Consider the following 27995-nt stretch of genomic DNA (forward strand, 5'->3'; position numbering starts at 1 on the left):
ACCCAAATTAACTATAAACGACATGAAAAAAGATGCTGTCTTCATCCAGAGAAAGAACTGATAAACAGAAGTATGTCATGAATAATTTTACAAACATAAATATCTATTTATATATATATATATACACACATATTATATACACACCAATTTATGTCTAATAAATTTAGGGTAGGAGGAAGAGAGGAAAAAAGAAAATTCCATGATAAATTTATTGTATATATATATATATATATATATTTTAAAATAGCAATTTGTAGAAATAGGTTTGCACTTTCATGTGTAATCATCATTTTATTGTATTATGACATGGAAATACTTGTTTTATTCCATAAAATAAAAAAAAATGTAGGAGAAATAAAAGGAAAAAAAGACCAGATTGCACCAGCATTTTGTGGTTTATAAGCAAATGAAAAAAAAAGCAAAACCTAGACATATTATGATAGTAATAGAGTATCTTTAATGGCAAGTATTAAAATTTAAAATACACACACACACACACACACACACACACACACACACACACACACACACACACACATATATATATTCCTCTTAGCAAAAGAATTGCTTAGACAAATTTCAATTTATTTAAGGAAGTAAAAGGAAATGGAAATGAAGTACAGAAGTACATAGTGAAGAAACTTTTACTCCAAGAATTGCCTGGTTTTATTGCTTTAAAAATTGAGTTCTGGGGTGGCTAGGTGGTGCAGTGGACAGAGCACTCGCCCTGGAGTCAGGAGGACCTGAGTTCAAATCTGGCCTCAGATACTTAATAATTACCTAGCTGTGTGGCCTTGGGCAAGTCACTTAACCCCATTGCCTTGCAAAAACCTAAAAAAACCCCATTGAGCTCACTTGCAATGTGCTAAATTACTGGAGGAGGGGATGAGGTGCAGATGAGGAGTCAGAAACTAAAAACCTGATGATGTGAAAAAAATAATTGAAGGTGGACCCACTGATTAATAAACTTTTAATGTGGATGAAACAGACTTTTCTGAAAAAGGATGTTTTCTAAGAATAAAAAACAGTTTCAACCTGGATTTAAAGTGTCAATGGATCACCCAACACTTTTATTGGGAGGTAATGCAGGAAAAAAAAATTTTAAACTAAAGCCAATGTTTGTTTATTCTTGAAATTCTCATATTTTGAGAGGCTACAACTATCCATTGCTTCTACTTCTTTGAATGTTACATTAAAAAAAGCAAGGATCCAAAGCTATGTTCAAAGGCTGAAGGGCAGCTAGGTGGTTAGAGCACTGGCCTTGGTTTCAGGAGGACAAGAGTTCAAACTGGCCTCAGTCACTCTCCACTTACTAGTTGTGTGACCTTGGGCAAGTCACTTAACCCTGATTGCCTCACATGCAGAGCCATCTCCAGTCATCCTGATTCATATCTGGCCACTGGACCCTGATGGCTCTGGAGGAGAAAGTGAGACTAGTGACTTAGCACAGCTCCCCCTCACTCAAATGCAATGCGTATGTTTGTCATGGCATCATCTCCTTGATGTCATGGTCTTTGAAAATCCAAAGACAAACATTATTATGTTGGTGCAACTTATTAGTATTTGATTTAAAGCCTTACTGATTTTTAGATCTTAAATCATCCATCTACAATTGATTCATTGTGTGAGAATGTGAGTATAGAAATTTCCTGAGATGAGGATAAAGTCCTCTGCACCTACCAATATTTGTATGAAGATTTAAAGAAAGAGAAGACAGTTTAGTTTACTTTGCTAAATGTATTTAAAAAGATAATCACATTGTTGTCATGTGGTCAGTGTAGGCATATGATATTCAGTATTTTTTTTTTCAGTTTTTGCAAGGCAATGGAGTTAAGTGACTTGCCCAAGGCCACACAGCTAGGCAATTATTAAGTGTCTGAGGTCAGATTTGAACTCAGGTACTCCTGACTCCAGGGCTGGCGCTCTATCCACTGTACCACCTAGCCGCCCCGATATTCAGTATTTTCAAAAAATTTGTTTTTTTCTAACTACTATAAAAAACTTAATGTTTCTTGTCCTTTATTGTTTTATTATGCTAATAAATTTACACAAATTTAGTTTTAGAAAGATTTTATTGCTTATATCCACAGGGCTGGAACTAATGATAGGATTTTACATAAAATTTTGAATATTGTGAATTTGAGTGATGTGAATGTCCACAGAATTCAACCAGCAGTTTTTATATGTAGGTTTTTGCAATATCTTCTTTGGTATAATATTCTGATTTGGAAAATGTGGCCATTATTCTCAGTCTTCTGGAAAAAGTGAGTAACTCAACTTTGATTCAGCTTCTGAAATGCACATTTGAAAATTCCTTCAGCATCTAGACTTTATCTTCCAAATCTATTAACTAGGAATAATGCAGTACTCCTTGTATCACAAACATGTTGTGATGATCAAATAAGTTAAATGTAATAGTACTTTGAAAAAATTATGTGTAATTCAAATGTGCAATTCAAGCAAGTGTTCCGCCAATATAATTGACTAGTAAAAACTTTGTTGGCAATAACATTATGTTTGATTCTTCTCTTTTACCACCAGTAAAGGAAAATGAAAAGTCCATTAAAACTAAAAAGGCCATAGAATGACTTTAATGCCTACTGACAATGGAGATTAAGACAAATTGAGCCACTAACTTGCCTAGCCTAGGCTAAAAATCTGTTCTTGGTAGACTTATTTTCTTAGCATTTTGTAAATTAATAAATTTTAACAAAGCTGATAAACATAAACACAAATTATAAATTATACTACTTGAAAAGCAAATTTGAATAAGCAAATTTATACCAAATAAGCAAAATTATACCAAAAGATGTTTTTTGACCAGTAACCTGACAGATCTGCACTTTTGTAATTTACAACTTATTTGTAAAAATGATGGTTTATTTTTAACAAGGTAGTATCAAGGTAACCCACTCTTTTTTTACTCTGAATTTTATATACATCTTTTCAGCCAGTAGGGGCCAGTATGATCTTTTATAACCAGCGTCTTCATTTTATTTCACTTTTTGAAAGTTTTCCTACTCATCTTTGAGACTTCAATGTTAGACATCCTTCTAAGTTTTAATAATATTACTTTTTTCTCATTGCTTCCCTGACCCCTCCCTATATCTAATCTGTGACCAACTCCTGTCAATTTTACCTTCACAACAGTTCTCATATCTATTATATGATGCAGTTGCCCTGATCACCTCACTTCCATATGATTACAATAACTTAATAACTTTTTGGTTGGTTTCTCTGCTTCAGGTCTCTCTTCTCTACAGTTTGACATCTACTCAAAAAATTCCATTTACTGTCTATTACCTCCAGGATTATATATAACCACCCCCTCTCCCCTTGACTTTTGCTGCCTGGATCTTTCCTACCTTTCTATTCTTCTTACACTTTAGTCCCTGTACTCCATGATTCAGCAACAATGGCCTTCTTGCTATTTCTTACTCTCAAATCTTTGCCTCCTAGTGTGACTTGTTTAATGAATGTTTGTTGCACTAGGTTGAACTTTGTTTTTATTTCCAACTTTTTCCTATTTAAAGTGCTGCCATTATCAATATTTTTATAGAGGTAGATATTTTTTCTCTAATACTTGTATGAATCATAATTTCATTGTGAAACCATTGGGCAAAGGGGGTGAATAATAAATATACCATATATTTTCTGAAAATATATATTACAAATATTTTCTGTAATCACTGCAAATCATATTTCCACTAATGATGAATTAGGTGGCTTGCTTTTCCACAGCCTGAATCAAATTGATTTTTTTCTCAACTTTAGGGAATGAGTGAATAAAAAAGCGTTTATTTACCCTTGTTATTGATCAAGCATTAGGGATACAAATACAGAGGTGGGAGAGTCCCTGCCCTCAAAGAGATTATATTCTAATTAGGGAAGACAACATTTGCAGAGTAAAAATAAATATGGGAGTAATGGTCAGGGATGTTTGTTTTGTTTTGTTTGTTTTTTAAATTGTAGACATGAGGAATGATGGAATGGCTTGATTTGTCCTTTCCAGAAATAATATTAATTGGTTTGATTATGGTTCCCAGAGAAAGAAGTTGAAGGGGGGGGGGGGAGGGAAGGGATGCACACAAGAGTAGAGTGGATTATGTTTGGGGTGGAATTTAATGCATGAATGATGCCAGATTGATATAATGAGCCAGCTGACCACATGAGTTGGCACAAGCAAATGCACTAATACCCACTAATATTTTACCATCTTTGCAAGTTGATTGGATGTAGGCTGATAGCTGAAAATTATTTTAATTTTAATTTTTATTATCAATTTTGAATGCCTTGGCAAATGGTTGTTGATGATGGGGTTTCTTCATTTGAAAGCTGCCTGTTTATAATCTTTGTTCTCTTGTAAAATGTGGAATGCCATTTAATCCTCTAAATTTTATGAAGTTCATTTAGATTTTGGATGTTAGATTTATACTAAAATGCTTAATGGAAACATTTTTCCCAGTCTAAGATATTTTAAAAATTCTTTTTTTAACATAATCAGATCACCTATTTTGTCTATAACTTCCTCTAGGTGACAGATGGTTAAGAATTTTCCTATCTATAGTTGTAAAAGGCATTTTCCTTATGTTGCCATTGTGTGCATTTGGATCATTTATATATTTTTTTGAACTTGGGATACATTTGTTGTTTACAATCTATTTTCCATCAAATTACTGTATAGTTTACTTAACACTGATAGTTGAATGATGAGATCTCTGAGAACAGTAATTTATATTCTTGTGTTTATTGAATACCAGATAACTGTCTGTGCTTGTTTCTAAATCTTATGCATCTAATCTATTCCACTGATTTACTATTACATTTTAGAAGTAGCTAGTTAATAAAGCAGATAGTGTTGGACCTGGAGTCAGTCACTTTCTTGCTATATGACCCTGGGTAAATAATTTAATCTCTATTTGCCTCAGTTTCCTCCACCAGAAACTGTAGATAATAATAAGCACTTTCCTTTCAGGGTTGTTGTAAGGATCAAATGATATTTTATTAAGTGCTTATCCTAGTACATAGCAGATAATATAAATTCACTTCTCTGCACCCCTCCATAAAATAACAAATAGTTGTAACTAAATTCTTTGTTCAAGAACACACCCAGTTAATGACAGTATCAAAATTAGAACATTTGTCTTCTGATTCTGTTATCATTCTTGTCAGTGGATTTTTCATTTCATTTCTTTTAATCTCAGACTATTTTGACTATATTTTCTTGTTTAGAGTAAGGGTGATATCTAGAATGATTTTTAAAATGACAAGTAAGTAGCCATTATTTTAGTCTTAAGATCCTTGATATTTTTAGTTCAACTTTTAAAAATATTTCTTGTTTTTGATTTCATTTTTATTTCTTCTAAGTAGAGAATTATTGATTGCAATAAAAAATAAATAATTAAATATAAAACAAGGGAAAAACAGTTCAGCAAAACAAACCAAACATTGAGCAAGTCTAATAGTGTATGAAATGCTATGCTTAAGGGAAATCACACAGCAAAAGTCAAACACAGGCATTTATGTGAAATAATAGTATACCTGGTAAATGTGTTCTTTTAACAGACTAAAAATTTCACCTTTAAACAGAAATAAGACTGCAGCATCATTGGGATCTCTCATTTTTCTTAACTGCCTTGTTTCTTTGTGTTCCCACTGTTCGAACAATTTTTGCCCAATGAAATATGCTTTTCACACCTCTGCCAGGTGATCCATTTAGAAGTGATCTCACTTGGTCTTAAAGAAGGGAACTAAGGATGTGACAGACACCAGATGCTACTGTAGGCTATTAATACTTCCACGGGAAAACTGTCCATTCTCCTACCCTTGAGAATGCAAAACTTCCACTAAAGCCATAACAAAATCCTCTGATCTCTCGGATGATATCACATTTGTTTCCTTTTTTGTAATCTTGGAAATTGCAGGACTGTTTTGGCTAGTCAATCCCTTGTAGTCCTTCCAAGATTATAAAGATGTTAATGTTGGTGATTTTGATGATGATGATGATGACTAGCATTCAATGTGCTAAGAACTTCAACAAATATGCTATTTCATTCTGATAACTTCACAATATTCCTGTGAGGTAAGTGCTATTATTATCCTCATTTTACAGTTGAGAAACTGAGGCAAGAAGAGATTAAATGCCTTTCCCAGGTTCACATTGTAAGAATCTTAGGGCAGATTTTAGCTCAGGTCTTCCTCCCACATTGCTTAGATACTTAAATATGTGTATTCTTTATATTCATCATGTAATGTGATATAATGATATTCCATTACACCATTGTACAATAATTTGTTTAATTATTTACCAATCAATGTACATATGCTTTGTTTCTAGTTTTTCTTTTTCTATGAATAATCTGTTGCATATGAGTTCCTTGGAATTTATGCCACACAGTTGAATCTCTGGATCAAAATAGATGTATATTATAAATGCTTGTTTAGCATAATTCCAAATAACTTTCCAAAATTATTGGACCAACTCATCTCTGGTAATAGTGTATGACTGTGCCTATCTTTTCACAAACTCTCCAAAATGAATTACTGATACTGCCATCTTTTATCATCTTTATCAGATTTTAAGGAGTAAGGTTGATTTGCAGTTGCTTAATTTTAACAATTTGGAGAAATCTTTCAGAGTTGTTAATAGTTTTTGATTCTTTTCAGAATTCTTTGAACATATCCCTTGACCATTTATTAATTAGGTAATGGCCATTGGACTTAAAATTGGGTTACTTTTCTATGTATCTCAGATATCAGATCAACTGTAACTTCCTTCCCCCCAATTAAGGCAAGTTACCTCACCTACTAAAGGGGCAAGTTACCCTATGGGAGAGGAAGAAACTGGTTCTAGGCAGTTCCAACCACTGCTAATCCATCATTTGGCACTTCTCCACAGACCTAAGTGGAGACAGTTTGGTTCCCTGTGTCCAAATATATCAGGAATAGCACTTCTTACCTTTGTCTTTCCTGTGTGCTATGCACATATTATAAGCATTTAATGTCCATTTCATTCATTATTTTATTGGGTATTCATTCATTATCAGAGATATTAGAAACAAATATTTTCTTCCCTGTTGACGACTTTCCTTTTTTATCCTAAGCATATTTTTGTACAAGCAAAAGCTCTTTAATTTCATGTAAATATAGTTGTATATTTTGTTTTTAATAAAGAAATCAATTCCTTATTTGATTAAGAATTGTCTTGGTATTTACTTTCATACTTGATGACTTCAATACAAAAGTTGGCATAGATGAGAGGCAAAAACGTATTTGTAATTATGGACCAGGATAAAGGAATGAACCAAAGGTAACATATGAACTTTATATGTAATGAATATTTACCTTGAGAACAGAATCAGAAGGATATGGCAGGTACAAAACAGTGCAATAAATTTTTTTTATAATTTAATAGACAGCTTGTTTGATAACACACTATCATTAGTATCCTATAAGGCTTTTTTAAAGGGTTTTTGCAAGGCAAATGGGGTTAAGTGGCTTGCCCAAGGCCACATGGCTAGGTAATTATTAAGTGTCTGAGACCAGATTTGAACCCAGGTACTCCTGACTCCAGGGCCAGTGCTTTACCACTGCACCACCTAGCTAGGTGTGTGTGTGTGTGTGTGTGTGTGTGTGTGTGTGTGTGTGAGAGAGAGAGAGAGAGAGAGAGAGAGAGAGAGAGATCTAAAGGTTTTCATTCCAAGTGTCTATCATTCTGCTCACTCAGAATTCTTTATTTGTTTTTTTTCCTATGTGGACAGGTAGACTAAATTCTTTTGAGTGAACCTGGATATCATTTATGAATACTGACCAGAATGATAGGCACTTGGAATGAAAAACTTTAGATCTCTCTCTCTCTCTCTCTCTCTCTCTCTCTCTCTCTCTCACACACACACACACACACACACACGCAGGTGTGTAGACAGTACAAATGTGCCCACAATTTCACAGGAGGAAGAGACTGGATTGTTTTTGGGAAATTGTGTTTTTCTTAAATAACCCCAATCACATACATAAGAAGAACCTGTAAAGAAATTATCAGAAAATAGATATCATCAAATTGATTCCAGGAAGTATGAGTTTTAGTGTCTCAACCAGAAGAGCTATACAGGCAGCACCAACATAAGAAAGGAGGGAGGAACATAGCAGCCAATGGATGGGGTGTGACTAGGAGTCATAGCCAAGATCAACAAAGCACATAGGGCAAAACATTCTGAGGGAGTGGTAATCACCAAAACAATTACCAGTTATATTAAAGGAGAAAATGAAGAAAACAGGAATGGATGTTATTGCAACCTAGCTTGCAGGATTGTGAAAATGATTGGAGAGCAATCTTTTATGGATCTTTGATAACTATTTTGGATATTATTTTTAGTGTATATGACACAACTGTATCCAATTGTATTTAATGACTGATTTAATTATTATTAAGTATCAGTAGTTTTTATAGATAAGGTTGAAATAGTAAAAGTGGATATTTTCTTTCATAGTCATGCTATCTGTGGCAAGCAATGGATTTTTCCCTTCTTCATGAAAACATTAAATAAGCCCCTTATCCTTAAATTTTTTTTGCAGATCACAGTTAGCCCTATCCTTTGTTCTTTCTGATGGTAATTTTAGAATGTCATTCTTGTTTATTAATCCATATTTTATATTAAAATTTACATTTTGGTTTGTGTCCTTTTCTTGTTCAGGATCATTAAACAGATTCCTGTACAATAATATTGGTATTTTAGATGCTTATTCCTTTTCTTACTCATGATGATTTTTGATAGAATTTTATTTTGGAGAGTCTCCCCTCCCATTCTAACTATGTTCCCAATTACTCCTACCAATGATTTCGTTTTCCTCTCTGACACTTGCTTTTCTACTGTGGGCATTTATCTCTCTGATTAGTACTGTCTATTAGGAATTCTAAGATGATATGGTCACTTCAATCCAAAGTGCTTGCCATTCTCACTTTAGTAACTAGATCCACCCTTAAACATCAGAATTAAGCTCACAGTAGCAGCTCCCTCTTGATGCTTCCTTTTTTTTTTTCTGAGGAATGAATTTGTCAGAAAGGCAAGAATTTATAAATTACTCTGCTTTCAACAGAATGAAATTTTTAGCAGATGTCTAGCAAATAGTTATGGTACTCCATCTTTATTATGACATTTTTCTGAATTTCGTGATCTGTGTGGGAAATAATTTCTTTAATTCTCCATTTAACTCAGCAGTGTGTATTCTATTATTTTAATCTCACCTAGATTCTTTTCCCTATATTTTCTCTCTCATCTTTATGATATAACATTCTTTTAGAACAATTTCTTTTAAATTTAGATATATTATTTCTTTCCTATTCTAGTTGTAAATCAGTCCCATCAAGTCTCAATGACATTTATGAGATCACATATTGTGGTGGACATGTCTGTTTTATGTATTGTCAAGCATTTATATGTGGAAAACTATGGCTTTAAATGTTGTTCTTGAATCTTTCATTTCTTATTTTGTCCTGTGGAGAATTTCTTCCTATCTTTTTGGTATTATACCCATTTTTTTTTCATGGTATCTCAGTTTTATATTAAGTATAGAAAGTATAGCAGTTTTAACCTTCTTCATTCTAAAATTTTAGTTTAAAACCTTCTTGATTGGCTCTGAAAATCTGCTGTACCTATGCTTTTTGGTTTTCATGGGATCCACTCTATACCTTTTTTTTGGCTTCATCATCCTGGTGTCTTAAATCAGAAAACAAAACCTTGTCTTCGTATACTAGCAATTCACTTCTCACAGCCTCTCTTCTCTTTCAAAATCATGATCTCTTACATTGACTGCTTCTTTTTCAAAAAGTCTGGTTTTATCTTTTGTGAGAAGAGCTTCATGATATACATATATATATATATATATCTATATATATAGATATATATATATATATCTTTAGTGATTTTGTAGTTTCTTCTGGTATCTTTTAATTCCATCTTATTCTCTGTGTCATATTGTTCTGTTTTGAACATTAACTTCACATAGTCCTTCTACCTTTCCCCCACCCATTGCTGTTACTACCTTTATGAATTATTTCTTCAATTCCTTCTCCTTCTCCAATTCACTTTCTTCTCAAGTAGGAAGATTATCCTGCTTTGAATAAAACACATAGTTGGAAAATAAACCAGGGAAAAGCACATATAACACATGCTCTGGAAGTCATCCAATGAGTCTGTATATTGATATCTAAATATTGCTTACTTGGCTTATGTTTGAATGATATTAAAGCTATTTTGTGAAAACTGTATGCTGCTGTCTGATTATTTTATTTAACCATAAATTAAAATTAGTAGTGGTTCATGTGCTCCTAATCCAAAAGAATTCTTTAGTAGAATCAAAGAAATTAAGGTTAATCACCCCCCTCCCCCAAATCAGAATCTTCTGGATTGTCTGTCTTTGTGAACCTTTGCTCTTGCCCTCTAATTAACACTTGCTTTGGAAAACTTTAATTCCTAGATAAGATCATGCTAAGTGGTTACAACTCAAAACTTTCAATTCAATGATTATATCACATTTTAGATGGTCATTTGTGACAGTCCTCTAAGAACCTATTAATGCAACTCTTTAATCTGTAAGGAGGGATCTGAGAGGATTTAAATGCTCTACCACTCCTGGAAACATTTCTCCCTTTGTATGTGTCTCTCTTGCTATAATACCAAGTATAGGACCCTCTGCTGCTCATTCATAATATATTGTTCATTCTTGTTGCCTTTGATGCACTCTGCATCTTAGAATCAATAATGAATGATCATTTAAGTGCTTACTGTGTGACAAACACAATGCTAAGGGCTATGAATACGCATAGAATGAGATAGGGCTTGATTTAAAGGATCTAATTGGGAGTCAGAGTCAATGAATTTATTAGGCTCTTGCACAGAGAGAGGCAAAAAATAATCTCTACCCTCTAAGGGTCACAATCTAATGCAGGAACACATCACATAAAATGAAGTCAATAAAAGAGTCAGGGCAGAGCAGTCACAGGGGACATGATGAAGCCCAGCAACCTTCCTTAAAAGGTAGAAGATGTGGGAAGAAATCTACGACTCTCCACCCTTCATTTTCTCCAAAATGGAGAAAAGGAAGGAAGAGGCAATGTGTAACTTTTGTGAACCTCCTCCATCCATAATGCGTTGGGTTGGGAACTCCCATTTGATCTTTATGATTTTATTACATTTACTTTTATAATATTGTTGTTGGTATGCATATTATTTTCTAGCTGTGCTTATCTCACTATGTGAACAGGAGTTCTTAAAGATCATTCTTTGCTTTTCTGTATGTGTCATATATATTATTTCTTATAATATAGTATTATTCCATTACATTCATGTACCTCAATTTCTTTAGTCATTCCCCAGTTGATGGATACTTACTTTGTTTTCAGTTCTTCACTATTACCAAAAATGCTTCTATGAATATTTTTTAGTATATGGGGACTTTTTTTTGTCTCATCAGTGTCTTCCTTGGATTGTAAGCTTAGTAATGGAATCTCTGATTCAGAGTATAGACATTTTAGTCTCTTTGTTTACATAATTATATAAATTGCAAGTTACTTTCCAAAATGTTCGTACTATTTCACAGCACCAACATTATATTAGTATTCTTATTACTCTGTAGCCCTTCTAATACAGACTATTGACATTTAAGGAGTTATTTTTGCCAATTTTTAGGATGTGAGATGAAATCTCAGGGCTATTTTGATTTACATTTCTCTTATTGTTGTTGTTAGTTGAGTTTTCTTTAATGCAGCTTTGAGTACATTGCATTTTTTTCTTGTGAGGAATATTTGTTTATATCCTTTAATCACTTGCCTGTAAGGGAAAGCTATATATAGGCATGCATACACACATATACCTGCTCATTAGTTTTAAAATTTTCATTTTTAATGCCCCTTTCCTCTAAAAGATTTCTTTACTCTCTTCTGTTTTTGTCCTTGCTTTCTGTTTACTTCAGACTTTAATTTTTTGATTCATGACCTAAAATTTTTTAATGTCTCTTTTTTTCTATATTCCTCATGTAGTCAAGCTTCCAATGTATCTATTCCAGGTTTTCCCTGCTTGGTAGTTTTTGCTACTACCTTCTAAAGGATTCCCTCTTTCTGTTTCACCTCACTCCCAGAATAATGACAATTTTAGCAGGTATCAGAGAGGGTATAGGGTGGAGTAGGTCTTCCCCCACCATATTTCTGATTATGCAGCCTATCATTTATCTATACACTTCTCTGTTTATCTTTTTTGCCCATGTACCTCTGAGTCTCCTCTGTGGGTCCACACTCTTCCACTCATTTAGGTGGCCACCATTGCCCTCAGTAGTTTAACTCCCCAACTTCCAATGTGGGAGAAAATAGACTTTACAAGCACCAAATCCCAAGGCCATATCCATTCAAGGTCCACATCATCCTTGAGAAACCATTTCTCTTCACCTAGAGGAGCATTCACCAATGAAACCCTTCCCCCCACCAAAATAGAGCCTCTTTCCTTTACTCTACCTTTTCCATACTTCCTCCCTTTTCCTCATCCAGTCTCCTGTAGGCTTTTTTTTGAGACAATAGGGAAACTTACTCTCACTGGAAGTCCAATTGATTGGACCTCAGGATATCATGATACTTCTCTATCCCCCTGTAGTTCCTCTGCCCTCTTTTTTTTAAAATTTTTATTAAAGATATTATTTGAGTTTTACAATTTTCCCCCAATCTTGCTTCCCTCCCCCACCCCCACCCCACAGATAGCACTCCATCAGTCTTTACTTTGTTTCCATATTGTACCTTGATCCAAATTGGGTGTGATAAGAGAGAAATCATATCCTTAAAAAGAACAGGATTCTCAGAGGTAACCAGATCAAACCATAAGACATCTGGGTTTTTTTCCGGATTAAAGGGAATAGTCCTTGTATTTTGTTCAAACTCCACAGCTCCTTATCTGGATACAGATGGTACTCTCCTTTGCAGACAGCCAAAAATTGTTCCCAATTGTTGCACTGATGGAATCCTTCAAGGTTGAACATCACTCCCATGTTGCTGTTAGGGTGTACAGTGTTTTTCTGGTTCTGCTCATCTCACTCAGCATCAGTCCATGCAAATCCCTCCAGGTTTCCCTGAAATCCCGTCCCTCCTGGTTTCTAATAGAACAATAGTGTTCCATGACATACATATACCACAGTTTGCTAAACCATTCCCCAACTGAAGGACATTTACCGGATTTCCAATTCTTTGCCACCACAAACAGGGCTGCTATAAATATTTTTGTACAAGTAATGTTTTTACCCTTTTTCCTCATCTCTTCAGGGTATAGACCCAGTAGTGGTATTGCTGGGTCAAAGGGTAGGCACATTTTTGTTGCCCTTTGGTCATAGTTCCAAATATCTCTCCAGAAGGGTTGGATGAGTTCACAGCTCCACCATCAGTGTAATAGTGTCCCAGATTTCCCACATCCCTTCCAACAATGATCATTATCCTTCCTGGTCATACTGGCCAATCTGAGAGGTGTGAGGTGGTACCTCTGAGAAGCTTTAATTTGCGTTTCTCTAATAATTAATAATTTAGAGCATTTTTTCATATGGCTATGGATTGCTTTGATCTCCTCATCTGTAAATTGCCTTTGCATATCCTTTGACCATTTGTCAATTGGGGAATGGCTTTTTGTTTTAAAAATATGGCTCAGTTCTCTGTATATTTTAGAAATGAGTCCTTTGTCAGAATCATTAGTTGTAAAGATTGCTTCCCAATTTACTACTTTTCTTTTGATCTTGATTACATTGGTATTATTTGTGCAAAAGCTTTTTAGTTTAATGTAATCGAAATCATCTAATTGGTTTTTAGTGATGTTCTCCAACTCTTCCTTAGTCATAAACTGTTCCCCTTTCCATAGATCTGACAGGTAGACTAGTCCTTGATCTTCTAATTTGCTTATAGTATTGTTTTTTATGTCTATGTCCTGTAACCATTTGGATCTTATCTTGGTAAAGGGTGTGAGGTGTTGGTTTAATCTAAGTTTCTTCCATACTAACTTCCAATTATCCCAGCAGTTTTTATCAAAGAGGGAGTTTTTATCCCTGTGGCCGGACTCTTTGGTTTTATCAAACAGCAGATTGCTATAATCCTCTCCTGCTTTTACACCTAGTCTGTTCCACTGGTCCACCACTCTATTTCTTAGCCAATGCCAAACAGTTTTGATGACTGATGCTTTATAATATAATTTTAGATCAGGTAGTGCTAAGCCACCTTCATTTGCATTTTTTTCATTAAGCTCCTGGCAATTCTTGACTTTTTATTTCTCCATATGAATTTACTTACAATTTTTTCTAACTCATTAAAGTAAGTTTTTGGAATTTTGATTGGTAGGGCACTAAACAGATAGTTTAGTTTTGGTAAAATTGTCATTTTTATTATATTAGCTCTCCCTATCCATGAGCTGTTGATATTTGCCCAGTTATTTAAATCTGGTTTAATTTGAGTGAGAAGTGTTTTATAATTGTTTTCAAAAAGATTCTGAGTCTGTCTTGGCAAATAGACTCCCAAATATTTTACACTGTCTGAGGTTACTTTGAATGGGATTTCTCTTTCTAGCTCTTCTTGCTGTTTCTTGCTAGACATATATAGGAAAGTTGAGGATTTATGGGGGTTTATTTTATAACCTGCAACTTTGCTAAAATTGCTAATTGTTTCCAGTAGTTTTTTAGATGATTTCTTGGGATTTTCTAGGCAGACCATCATGTCATCTGCAAAGAGTGAGAGTTTTGTCTCTTCCTTCCCAATTCTAATTCCTTTAATTTCTTTTTCTTCCCTAATTGCTGATGCTGACATTTCTAATACAATATTGAATAGTAGTGGTGATAATGGGCACCCTTGTTTCACCCCTGATCTTATTGGGAATGCCTCTAGCCTCTCCCCATTGAGTATAATGCTTGTTGATGGCTTAAGATAGATACTGCTAATTATTTTAAGGAACAGTCGATTTATTCCTACACTCTCTAGTGTTTTTAATAGGAATGGATGCTGTTTTTTGTCAAAAGCTTTTCCAGCATCTATTGATATAATCATATGATTTCTGATAGGTTTGTTGTTGATATAATTGAGTATACTAACAGTTTTCCTAATATTGAACCAACCCTACATTCCTGGAATAAATCCTACTTGATCATAATGTATTATCCTAGTGATGACTTGTTGTAGTCGTTTTGCTAAGATTTTATTTAGGATTTTTGCATCTATATTCATCAGGGAAATAGGTCTATAATTTTCTTTCTCTGTTTTAACTCTTCCTGGTTTAGGTAACAGTACCATATTGGTTTCATAGAAAGAGTTAGGCAGAGTTCCATCTTTACCTATTTTTGCAAAGAGTTTATATAGAATTGGAACCAATTGTTCCTTAAATGTTTGGTAGAATTCACTTGTGAATCCATCAGGCCCTGGAGATTTTTTTTTTAGGGAGTTCACTAATGGCTTGTTGAATTTCTTTTTCTGAGATATGGTTGTTTCAGGTATTTAATCTCTTCTTCATTTAACCTGGGCAACTTATATTTTTGTAAATATTCATCCATTTCACTTAGATTATCAAATTTATTGGCATAAAGTTGGGCAAAATAATTGCAAATTATTGCTTTTATTTCCTCCTCATTGGTGGTGAGTTCACCTTTTTCATTTATAATACTAGCAATTTGGTTTTCTTCTTTTTTTTAATCAAATTGACCAGAGGTTTATCAATTTTATTGGTTTTTTCATAATACCAACTTTTGGCTTTATTAATTCAATAGTTTTTTTGCTTTCAATTTTATTAATTTCTCCTTTAATTTTTAAAATTTCTAATTTGGTATTTGATTGGGGATTTTTGATTTGTTCTTTCTCTAATTTTTTTAGTTGCATGTTTAGTTCATTGATTTCCTCTTTCTCCAATTTATTCATATAAGCATTTAAATGGTTAATTCTTTCTATAATTTGTTTTTTGGTCCACTCATTTTTTAAGATGAGGTTATTCAGTTTCCAATTTGCTCTGGGTCTATATCTCCTTGGCCCAGTATTGCATATGAGTTTTATTGCATTGTGATCTGAGAAAGATGTATTCACTATTTCTGCCTTTCTGCAGTTGATCATTAGGTTTTTATGTCCTCCTCTGCCCTCTTTTTACGCACCTTTCCATGTTTTAATGTGTTTCCTCAAAACAACAACAACAACAACATATATGCATTGATGCACTGGTGGACAAGAGGGTTACCAGGTTCTGTCTATGATGCTCCATTCTCACTTTTCTGCCGCCAGACTTATACCTTCAGTTCTGCTTGTGAACATTAGAAAGAAGTCTCTTACTGTTCTCTCTACAATAGAGAGTTGATATTGCTGTCCTTGTCTACCATATTTTTCTTCATTCCTCCTGCATTTCTCTTTTTTGGGATGCTTAGAATGCAAATAATATTTTTAGATTTTTTCCTAGAAATTTTTCAGTACCTCTGTTATTTTCCCAATGTATCTTCTCCCCCCCCCCCCCCATGTATTGTTAAGCTCAGATTTTTCAAGGTAGGGCACCTTGACCTAAATTCTCAGCTTCATTGCTCTTTGAACACATTATTCCATGCCCTCTTATGTTTCTGATGTTATGATTCTGAATAATAGTCTTTCATTATTCAAATTTTCTTTCTTTTGAATTAGAGGTCTTTTCCCTGATCACTTGAATAATAATTGTTTCTGAATTGAATTGTTAAATTTAACAACTTTGTGTCTTGAAATTTTCAGCCTCAGTTTTCTTCCCCCTTAAAGGTGAATTCTTTCAATTGGTATTATTTCATTTTCTGTGTTCAGGAGCTCTAGAAAGTTCTAATTATTATTTTCTTCATTATATTTTTTTTTTTGTTATATCATGGTCTTCTGGGAGATCTATGATCTTTTGGTTGTCTTTAGGCAATCCTGTCTCTGAAATCAGTGTGTTTTGGTTAGCATATTAGGCACATTTTCTTTAATTGTTACTGTTTTTCTTCTCTTCTAGATTGTGATTCTTCACATTTAAGATATGAAAGATGATCTAGAAGAAGAGAAAAACATTTTCGTTCCCAATATATTGTTTTCTCTTTTATTTTGTTGAGGAGACTTGCCACTGTAGATTCCAATTCTTCATTCTTCCCATTATTTTTTGTTGTGTAGACCATAAATTATGCTCTTATAATCCTCATTTCTTTTTTGAATTATTCAGGAACAGTGGATTGTGGTTCTACATTCTTCTTACATTTTACATGATCCTCTTTCTCATGAAGTATTGGGTCATTTCCCTTTGCTTGCAGTATTTATTCACAGATGTCTGAACTCATTTACTAGATCTGAAGGTCATTTTTCCTTCTGGTGTTAATATTTTTCCCTATTGATTTTTCTGCTTATATTTGAGGTTTTTAAATTTTTTTCTTCCTGAGATCTTTGGTAACATGTCTTTTTCTTTTTTTCTTGATATTTCCCTATCCCCTTTCTGACTGTCTCCTCTTCTGGTGGTTTTCTTGGAGATGGCATTTTATGTCTCAGCCTCCTCTCATGCTAGGTTTACCATAGTTTACATTGTTTACCAGTCTAGATCTCTGCCCTGAGGGACTTTTACCTGATTGAAATGACCCCACCTGGATGTCCCCCCCACCACCAAGGCTACTCTTCTCTGCCTCCCTTTTTCTCATAGCGTACTGTCCTACACCCTCTGTTCCTTAGTTGTCTTGCTGAATTTGACAGTTCAGATTGCAGCATTAGTGTTACAGGATCATCTGTCTTGGCACTCACAATTCAATGTTCTGCAAGGCTATTGTTACACAATTGGGGTCACTAGCTATTTCTTCTGATCTGCCAAACTTTTACACTCTGGAACTGGAGTCTCTATGATCCTGGAAAGAAGGAGGAGAAACTGGATGGTGGGGGTGAATTTGGGGGTAAGTCTGTTTTAGAGGCTTGGAACTTTTATTGTAACCCAGTGTAATCTTGCCATTGCATGGAAGAGTATGAAAGGGTGCTGAGTGAGCTTAGAGTCAGTGAACACATGAGGTTTTGTTGGAGGTGGCATTTTGTTTTACCTTCTTTTGCACTCTTCAATGTCTTAGACTTTAGAGACATTTGGTGAATAATTTCTGTTTTAGAGAAGTCTAAGAGGTTGTGAGGCTCATAAAAAACATCTAGTCCTTCATCTTGTCTGGGTAAATTGGGGTGTCTGGTTCATAGGACCTTGGTGCATGGACATGATTGGACCATCACCATTGAGAAGGTGGAATGGGGGTTGTCTGACCAGGAGGTGAAGAGGAGAGAGAGGCATTGAGAAGCAAAATTGTTAGTCATCCTGGGTTAAAAGATGGGGAATGTATGGCAAACTCTCCAGCAGGAGCTCTCTATATCTAATTCAGATTTCCTGGCTTGATCTCTCCCTTCTCCCACCAAGTTATTAGTCTTTTCTCTCATTTGAAATTACCTTCTGTTTACTTATACATATATGTATTTATTGTGATCTCCAGTTAGAATGTAAGTTCCTATTTCCTTTTGCCTTATAAATGATAGACACTTGAGAAATTTTTATTTTAATTGAATTAATAATTATAGGAAAAATTATGAGGAACTTGAACCCTGGAGCTTGGCAAATGGTAGCACATTCTACATAAAGGAAAAAAAAAGCAAAATGTCAAAAATATATGATACTCACCACTTTTCTGATGAACCATAAAAAGCATAATCTATTTTTTCAATGAAAGACCATTTTTTTCAGTCAGCTTAATGATTAGGTATTTATATTTGCTATTTTTATAAATGATATAGAAGGAAGATATATAAAAACACCCCCCCTTATAGAATTTTTATTATAAAAATGAGGTGGAAAAGAAAAAGTATTTTGATAATGAAGAATTTATTTTCCTTTTCTTCCAGTGAGGAAATAATATTGATATATGAATTCAAAGCTTTCTTATTAGGGTGTAAGTTGACAGTAATGTATAGAGAAAAGAATGAAAGTAAGGAACTTGAAGACAGAGTGACCAAAAAAAGGGTGAAAATTATATAGGAGAACCAGGAACAGTGAAGCCATGAAGGCTGGAGTAAAGAAAAAGAGAAGTGCTCCACTTGCTATTAAAAGGTTTAACCTACCAAAGCTTGCTTAGAATGTGATATTTCTGTACAATATGATTATCTTCTTATAAACTGTGTTTGTTGTTTGTTTATCATGCAGGTCTGAGAACTATTGGCGTCATCACCAAGTTAGATCTTATGGATGAAGGCACTGATGCAAGGGATGTTCTAGAGAACAAATTGCTTCCTCTTCGAAGGGGTAATACCATAATATTCCAATTGTTGCCTGATGATATAAGGGATAGGAAGGGTTTAAGCAGCTACTCATAGGATCAATTTTATTGCAGTCTCTTCAACTGAAAAAATGAAGAATGACCTTGTTCATTTATGAAATGTAGGTCTGGTCTTTATCACATTGAACAAATGTAACCAAATTGGGTATTGAAATTGATTCAGGGGTGGCTAGGTGGTGTAGTGGATAAAGCACTGGCCTTGGAGTCAGGAATACCTGGGTTCAAATCTGGTCTCAGACACTTAATAATTACCTAACTGTGTGGCCTTGGGCAAGCCATTTAACCCCATTTGCCTTGCAAAGACCTAAAAAAAAAAGAAATTGATTCAGAGGGAATAGTCCTTTAAATTTCCTAACAATGAGAACAGGAAATAAAAAGGGAAGAAGATTGAATGGAGAGTATATAGATTCATGGTAATAATATAGTAATTTAACTGATTTTTTTTCTAATTTAATTAATTGTTAAATGAACATAGCTATATCACAGAACTTCAGAGAGGCTTAATAGTCTGAGAATCAATTTAAAATTCATAATTCCTTAAAGTAAAAGATCCACTCTTGTGAAATTCCCCCTCGTTACCTCCAAAGTATAATTATCCAAATAATATATACTTAATTAAATCCAGGACCCTGAAAATTGAATTTTATTGCTTGTTTTAGGTTATGTGGGTGTGGTAAATAGAAGCCAAAAAGACATTGATGGAAAAAAAGACATTAAAGCGGCTCTGCTGGCAGAAAGAAAATTTTTTCTCTCCCACCCAGGCTACAGACACATTGCTGATCGAATGGGAACTCCACATCTTCAGAAAGTTCTAAATCAGGTGAATATCATGATATTTATTCTTGTTGTGCCTCATCCTTTCAGCTATTAGGAAATTATGTATTGAAATTTTTTATTGAAATGTTTTTAATTTTATATTATTACAATAATCTTGTTATGAGAGTAAACATAACCCCCCCCCCAAGAAGATGAGAAACCTCAAGAATAGTGAGAGAGAAAAAAAATGCACTTCAGTCTGTATTCACATTCCAATGGTTCTGTCTCTGGGGTGAGTTGCCTTATTTATCATAAGTCCACCAGACAAGTTACTTCAATATATTACAAGCTATTGCAAGCTGTATTTACCTCCACTCTATTCTTCCCCACTTTCTTTTATTCTATTCTTTCTCTTTCTTTTCATCCTGTCCCTGTCCAAAGAGTATGTTGTATCTGAGTACCTTTTCTTCTACCCCCTATTCCCCCCATTCCCTACCCCCATTCCCCCTTATTCTATTCCTTTGTTCTCATTTTTCTCTAGGGTAAGATAGATTTCTATACCCTCTTAAGTGTTTATATTATTTCCTCTCTGAGCAATTTCCGATGAGAATGAAGGCTCACTCATCCCCCTCTCACCTTCCCTCATTCTACTCCATTGAAAAAGCTTTTTCTCGACTCTTATGTGAAATATCTTAACCCCTTCTTCTTCTTTCTCTTCCTCCCAGTACTTTCCTTTATCACCCATTGACTCCATCTTTTTACTATATTAAACCTTTACAATCAACTCCTTCTGGTGCCCTCTCTCTCTCTCTTTCTCTCTCTCTCTCTCTCTATGTATATCCTCCTTCTAACAGCTCTTATAAAGGAGAAAGTTCATTTGAGTTATCAGTGCCTTCTTCCTATGCAGGAATACAAATGGTTCAACATCATTAAGTTTCTCATAGTTCATCTTGTCCACCCTCTCTATGGTTTTCCTGAGTCCTGTACCTGAGGATCAAACTTTCTGTTCAGCTCTGATTGTTTCAACAGAAAAGTCTGAAAGTCCCTTGTTTCATTGAAAGTCCATCTTTTCCCCTGAAAGAGGATGTTCAGTTTTGCTGAGGGTGTTGATTCTTGGTTGTAAACCAAGATCTTTTGCCTTCCAGAATATCATATTCCAATCCCTAGGATCCCTTAATGTAGATGCTGCCAGATCCTGTACAATCCTGACTATAGAGCTACAGTAGTTGAATCATTTGTTTCCACAACTTTTAGTATTTTCTCTTTGACTTGGGAGTTTTGGAATTTGGCTATAATATTCCTGGAAGTTTTTCTTTTGGGATCTCTTTTGGAAGATGACTGGTGAATTCCCTCAATTTCTATTTTGCCTTCTGCTTCTAGGATCTCAGGGAAATTTTGCTGTATTATGTCTTGTAAAATGAAGTCTATGCTCTTTTCTTGGTTGTGACTTTCAGGTAGCCCCCCAAATTTTAAATTATTTCTCTTGGATCTGTTTTTGAGGTTGATTGTTTTTCCAATGAGATTATTTCACATTTTCTTCTAATTTTTGGCTTTTTTGGAAGATTTTTATTTCTTCCTGATTTCTTGCAAAGTCATCAGCTTCCTTTAGTTCTATTCTGCATTTGAAGGAGTTATTTTCTTCAGAGAACTTTTTTTTTATCTCCTTTTCCAGCTGGCCAATTCTGATTTTTAAGCCATTGTTCTCCTCATTTTCCTTTTGTTTTTCTTTTTCCATTTGGCTTAAACTTGTTTTTCACATATTATTTTCTTCATTATTTTTTGTAATTTTTCACCAAGCTGCTAATTTGGTTTTCATGATTTATCTGTATTGCTCTCATTTCTCCTCCAAATTTTTCTTCCACTTCCCTTAATTGCTTTTCAGAGTGTTTTTTTTAGCTTATCCATAGCTTAAGCCTATTTTTTATTTATCTTAAAGACTTTGGATACAGAAGCTTTGAGTTTGTCATCTTCTGAATCTTCCATGGGACCAAAGTAATTTTCTATGGTCAGATTTTTCTTTTTCTTTTGTTTGCTCATTTCCTCAGACTAATTTATCACACTTCCAAGGCTCTGGGGGGTTTTTGGGAAACCCCCACAGGGACCTTGATTCCTTCAAGGTCTTATGCTCTCTTGCCTGTGCTTTGATATGTAGATGACTACAGGCACTCCCCTCTGCCCTAGAGCTGTGAGGAGAGTTCCTGCTTGGTTCTCTTAGTATGGAAGCCCAACATGCAACCTGGATCTGGGTGTGGGCAAACAGCTGAGTCCTGCCCCAGGGAGAGCAGAGTGATTTCTGCAGTCTCCCCTGATCCCCTTACCATCTGTGGGCTGTGCTCTGGAGGTGCAGACTGGCTTCCCTGATTCCCACTGCAGGCTCTCACAGCAGGGGTGTTGTGAGCCCATTGCTCCAGCACTCTGGTGCAGCAGAGTTCTCTCACTTTCCCTTCACTGGACTGCACTATGTCCACAGCTTTTTTCCAATCCCTGGTTCCAATGAAATACACTTCACAACTTCTAAGTTGTCTTGGTCTGGGAAACTGTCTCACTCAGTCTTTCTGTGGTTTCTGCCCCTCTAAATTTTGGCTAGAGTCATAATTTGACAGCTTCGGGAGTTTTTTGGGGAATAAGTTTCAGGGAAATCCTGCCTTCATGCTGTCATCTTGGCTCCAGGCCACCCCCGCCCCCTGTGTTGAAATTTTAAACACAAATATTACATTTATCAGCCCCTAGAAATTGTGGTGGATTCTTATGCTTGATTAAAGTTCTTAATTTTTTCAGAATTTTATTTTCCTTTAGAATTTGTTCTTACATGAATTGCTTTCTAAGTTTTATTTACTTCATTCTGCATTGGTTCATAAAGTCTTCCCAGGTTTCACTGAAACTGTCCCCTTTGTTTATTATTTATTGTACAATGCTATATTCAACTGTTCTTCAATTAATGGGGGTCTTCATTTTTGCTAGTTATTTGCTACAATAAAGTGTACTACTATAAATATATTTTGTGTACATATGGGTCTTACCTCTTTCTTTGATAATTTTGACTATATAGAACTATTTCTGAGGTGAAGGGTATACACCATTTAAGTGGATAAGTCAGTGATTAAGTACTGTGTGGACAACACTGTGTTAAGTAAGCACAAGGGATAGAAAATAAAGCAAAAAGCAGTTCTAGTTCTAATGCAACTCAATCTAATGGGGAAAGAAAACAGACCCACAATGGCATTTACCAAAGATATGATGATAATATTTATATAATGCTTTCTATTTACTAGGTCCATTACAATTATTATCTCATTTTATTTTCATAAAACCTTAGGAAATAGATACCGTAATTATTGTTGTCATTTTATAGATGAAGAAACTGAGGCAAACAGAAATTAAGTGACTTGTCTATGACCATACTTTTCATAAGTGTCTGAGGTTGGATTTGAACTCAGGTTTTCCTGTCTCCAGACCCAGAGGTCTATCTACCATGCCTCCAGCCATCTGGCATGCAGCAGATGCTTAATAACTATCTGATAGATAGCAGACATTGGATAATGAGGAATAGTGTTGATCTTTACACTGCAGAAAATGCACAATGCAAAACTTCATCTGGAAGGCACAGTTGTTTTTTAGAGTCAGAGAACACTAAGCAGCCAAAGGGCTGCAACTAAGTATGCCCCCATTGTTATTGTCCTCTTGTATTTATATACAATAGGATCTAGTTGATATCTTCAAAGTTTAATTATGAGAACAGCACACATTCTTTTTTACCTTAATATATACTTTTAATCTATCCATTATCATTATGATTTTCTCCCTAGCAACTTACTAACCATATTCGAGATACATTGCCAAGCTTCAGGAGCAAACTCCAGGGACAATTACTCTCCATAGAACATGAAGTAGAAGCCTATAAAAACTTTAAACCAGAAGATCCTACAAGAAAGACAAAGGCTCTGCTCCAGTGAGTTATTGCTGTCCTATCCTGTTCATCCTTTCCATTTGATTTGTGGCTCCTTCTGTCTGTTATTGCCATTTATTAATCTATGAGTAAGTCTCCTGGAACTTCCTACTCTTTAGATGTTTACTTTCCCTATATGATTTTATTCTTCATGTTTTTGCTTCTCCATTTTATGTTATAATTTGGATCATTTCATTCAATCAAATTACCAAGTTTAATATTAGTCATGCTATCTTGTTTTTGTTTTTAATCTTTTGATCTTTACAAATAAGAATGTTTTAGCATGAAAATATAAATTAAGTATAAAATTATACATGTTAATAATTTTTAGAACTGTTACTGGTAATTATTTTAGTGCAACACTTCTTCAGGATCAAAATACACTTTCCAAGAGATTTTGATTTCTTAGTTGTAGATTCTCCCTTCATTGATCCTGACTACAACCATTCCAAGTCTTAAAAGATGGTTTCATGGAGTGTTGTGGCCAAATATGTTTCAGTACCTGGTGGTCAAAACTCATGAGCTTTTCTGAACTTAGTTACTCTGCTCCACAGACAGCATTCCACAATTGAGTCCTTGTTCAATCAATGTCTTTTTCTGACTGATAGAACTTTCAAGAAATTGTATGCTCTCATAGCCTTTGTATATTCAGTGTCTCTCATGAATCACAATAAAACATTAGGGTAAAACTTCAGTGTTAAGATATGTCACCTGTACCATTGTTAAACACCTACCAAATGATCCATCACCATTGGGTGGGACACTGTTAATAAAAGAACACAAGTGATATGGTCCCTGTTCTCTGCTCCCAGGGAGATTATATCTCTCAGAGGAAATAGCATAGACATATATCAGTAAATATGATATATCTCTATAAAATATAGATATCCCTATAGTTCTCTATACATACAGACATGTTTATGTGTGTCTGTATGTGTGTATATATATATATATATATGTATATATATATATATAGATGTATATAGGAGTTATACATACATATACATACAAATACAGAGTAAATGCAAAATTATTTTAAAGTCACTAATATCAAGAGGGATCAGGAAAGACCTTATCTAGAAAGTGACTTTTTAACTTAGTTTTGATGTGAATTAGAGATTTCAATAGATGGCAAATGAAGGACTGCTTTTCAGAGGTTCAGTCTATATAAAGTCATGGAGATGGGAAATGGAGTACTGAGTAAGGGGAACAGTGGTTAGGCAAGTATAGCAGAATGTAAAGTACATAGAGAAGGCTGATTTGTGATAAATCAGATTAATAATAGATTGGAGCAAGATTTACATAGGTTTTTTTTCTTTTTCTGTTTTCTTTTTTGCTTTTTGCAAGGCAGTGGGGTTAAGTGACTTGCCCAAGGTCACACAGATAGGTAATTATTAAGTGTCTGAGGTCAGATTTGAACTCTGGCCCTTCTGACTCCAGCACCAGTGCTCTATCCACTGCGCCACCTAGCTGTCCCTACATAGGTTTTTAATTCATATTTTTCCCTAGAAACAATAGGAATCTACTGGAGTTGATAAATGTGCATCTCCCCATGTTTTAGCACAATCACTCTGGCAGTTGTGGGATAAGGGAAGGGCAGATGGATTAGAATGGGATGACAATGAAGTGAAGTAACCAATCTGGAAGAGACAATGAGTACCTGAACTATGATGATAGCTGTGCAAGTGGAGAGATGGGAGGAATAAAAGACAAATTTAAATAGAATCAAGACTTAAAAGGTGAATTAAAGTATCCTGTTTTTATTTAATTTAAAATACTTTAAAAACAGGTTTTAGCATTTTATAATTATAATCTTTAATTAGCAAGGAAGTGAACATAGGTTTCTATAATAGGATTGGAACCTGTCATAGTGTTAGCTCTTTCAGCTAGACTTGTGACATCAATCAATCTACAAATATTTATTGCAGATTTACTTTGGTGGGTACTATGTTAAGGTCTGAAAAGAAAAAGAAAAAGAAAAAGAAAAAACAATTCCTGATCTCAAGGAGTTTACATTCTAATGAGGGAGACAACATGTACATAAAGAAGTATGGACTAGTTATATATTGTTAAGACTGTAATTGCTAGGCAAAGAGAAAAACCAAGTCTCTTGCCTTTTTCAAAGAAAAATTTGAATTCTTATTCTACAAAGTGAAGGTTAGAAGTGGATGCATTCCTGGCATGGGGACAGCCATCACCAAAGCAGAGACAGAAGCTGGAATAATCTGGGAGGAATGGCAAGTCGGTCAGTATTGGCTAGACTATGGAGTACCTGGAGAGAGTAGTGGGTAAGAGGTAAGGCAAGGAAGGGACCAGATTGTGAAGAGATTTAAATGCCAAGTGGAAGAGTTTATATTTGTTCTTAAGACAATATGGAGGCATTGCCTTTATTTGAGTTGATTATATAACTATATCTATGCTTTAGATAGGAAGTGTGGGCAAGATGGAGTTACTTAAGGAAGAGACACAAATTAGGAGACTATTATTGTAATCCAAAGCAGGGTGATGAGTGATGCTATGTGAGCTGAGAGAAGGGATGTAAATGAGAAACATTGTGAAGAAAAATTATATATAATTCAAGCAACTGATTGGATTTGTGGGATGAGTAAGAATGAAGAATCAAGGTCGACAGTGAGGTTGTGAGCCTGGCTGACAGAGAATATGAGACTGGGGGCCCTCAATAATTATAGAAAGTTCAGAAGGGAAGGAGATCTTAGGGGATAATTATATATATATATATACATATATATATATATACATATATATATATATATATATATATATATATATAGTAGAGAGAGAGAGAGAGAGAGAGAGAGAGATTTGATCTTCCTAAGTTTCCTTTGTAGATTCACCATTCATTTAATACCCATTAACTGCAATATTTCCTAAGCATATATCCCAGACCCCATTCTTTTCTCTGCTAATCTAATCCTGAGGGGGAAAAAGAAGCTTAGTCTGTCATGACCTATTTTCGATGAAGCTATATTGATCCTCTAATTGCTGATGTCCTTTCAACAAAAATCTCTAATATGATCCATTCTAGAATTTTCTCAGCAAAGTCAACTTCATTGGCTCATAGTTTGTAGCCTCTGTTGCCCAATATCCCTCCTCCCCGTCTTTTTGTTGAAAATCAGGACTTTCTTTTCTCTAACTTTGTGTTATCTCTCCAATTTTTATCATTCAAATATCATTATCAGCAGCTCAAAAATTAACATCTGCCAGAAATTTCAAGACAAAGTTCATGTGAACCAAGTGATTATAATTCATTAAGAAAGACCAAATACTCTCATTATTATGAAAATGGAAATATTTCTTAAATACGTATAGCAGTTCTAAACAAATGGACAAAATTCACTTAATGATAAGTAATAATTTAAGTATTTATGTCATTTTAAATTATATTTGCTATTTGAAATAAATAATTGTATATTTCCTTAGAGTTAAATAACATGCATTCTTAATTTTGCCAGTAGGTGCCACTAAATACACTAGGAAAATATTATCTAGGAATTAATGTAGTTTTCAGTTCAGAAAAGGAAGACTTTTCGATTTAGAAAAACTTGACTTAAGCCTTTTTTTTCCTTTAATATCATAGGATGGTCCAGCAGTTTTCAGTGGATTTTGAGAAGAGAATTGAAGGCTCAGGAGATCAAGTAGATACACTGGAGCTCTCAGGTGGTGCAAAAATAAACCGCATTTTCCACGAACGATTTCCTTTTGAGATTGTAAAGGTGTGTATATGTGCTGGAAATTGTTTCTTGCTCCTCTGGCTTTACTCTGCCTGGCTATTGTCAGAATCACTGTTGAGAAATTACTATGTGAAAACAAAAGAGGGCAGCAAATGAGTTTCTTAATGAGACCCTTATTACTTATGATTAAGTGGCAGAAAAAAAGAAGAAAGATTACCTTTTTAGTAATTATTAGCCATTATTAATAGAGTTTCACTCTATGGTTGGCATTGTGAGGGACTTGT

General features: G+C 34.5%; 1 protein-coding gene across 9 annotated transcripts in view; it reads left to right on the forward strand.

Moving 5' to 3' along the window:
* The window catches only part of DNM3 (dynamin 3), a 670943-nt gene that overhangs the window by 196289 nt on the left and 446659 nt on the right, over positions 1-27995 (forward strand). For all 9 annotated transcript variants that reach the window (XM_074222020.1, XM_074222018.1, XM_074222019.1 and 6 more), the window contains exons 5-8: positions 19185-19283; positions 19977-20137; positions 23880-24022; positions 27618-27753. In XM_074222020.1, the coding sequence (XP_074078121.1) occupies positions 19185-19283; positions 19977-20137; positions 23880-24022; positions 27618-27753 (539 nt within the window). The remainder of the gene's footprint in view (positions 1-19184; positions 19284-19976; positions 20138-23879; positions 24023-27617; positions 27754-27995) is intronic.

Source organism: Macrotis lagotis, chromosome 2, assembly GCF_037893015.1.
Source record: "Macrotis lagotis isolate mMagLag1 chromosome 2, bilby.v1.9.chrom.fasta, whole genome shotgun sequence".
Lineage (NCBI taxonomy): Eukaryota > Metazoa > Chordata > Mammalia > Peramelemorphia > Peramelidae > Macrotis > Macrotis lagotis.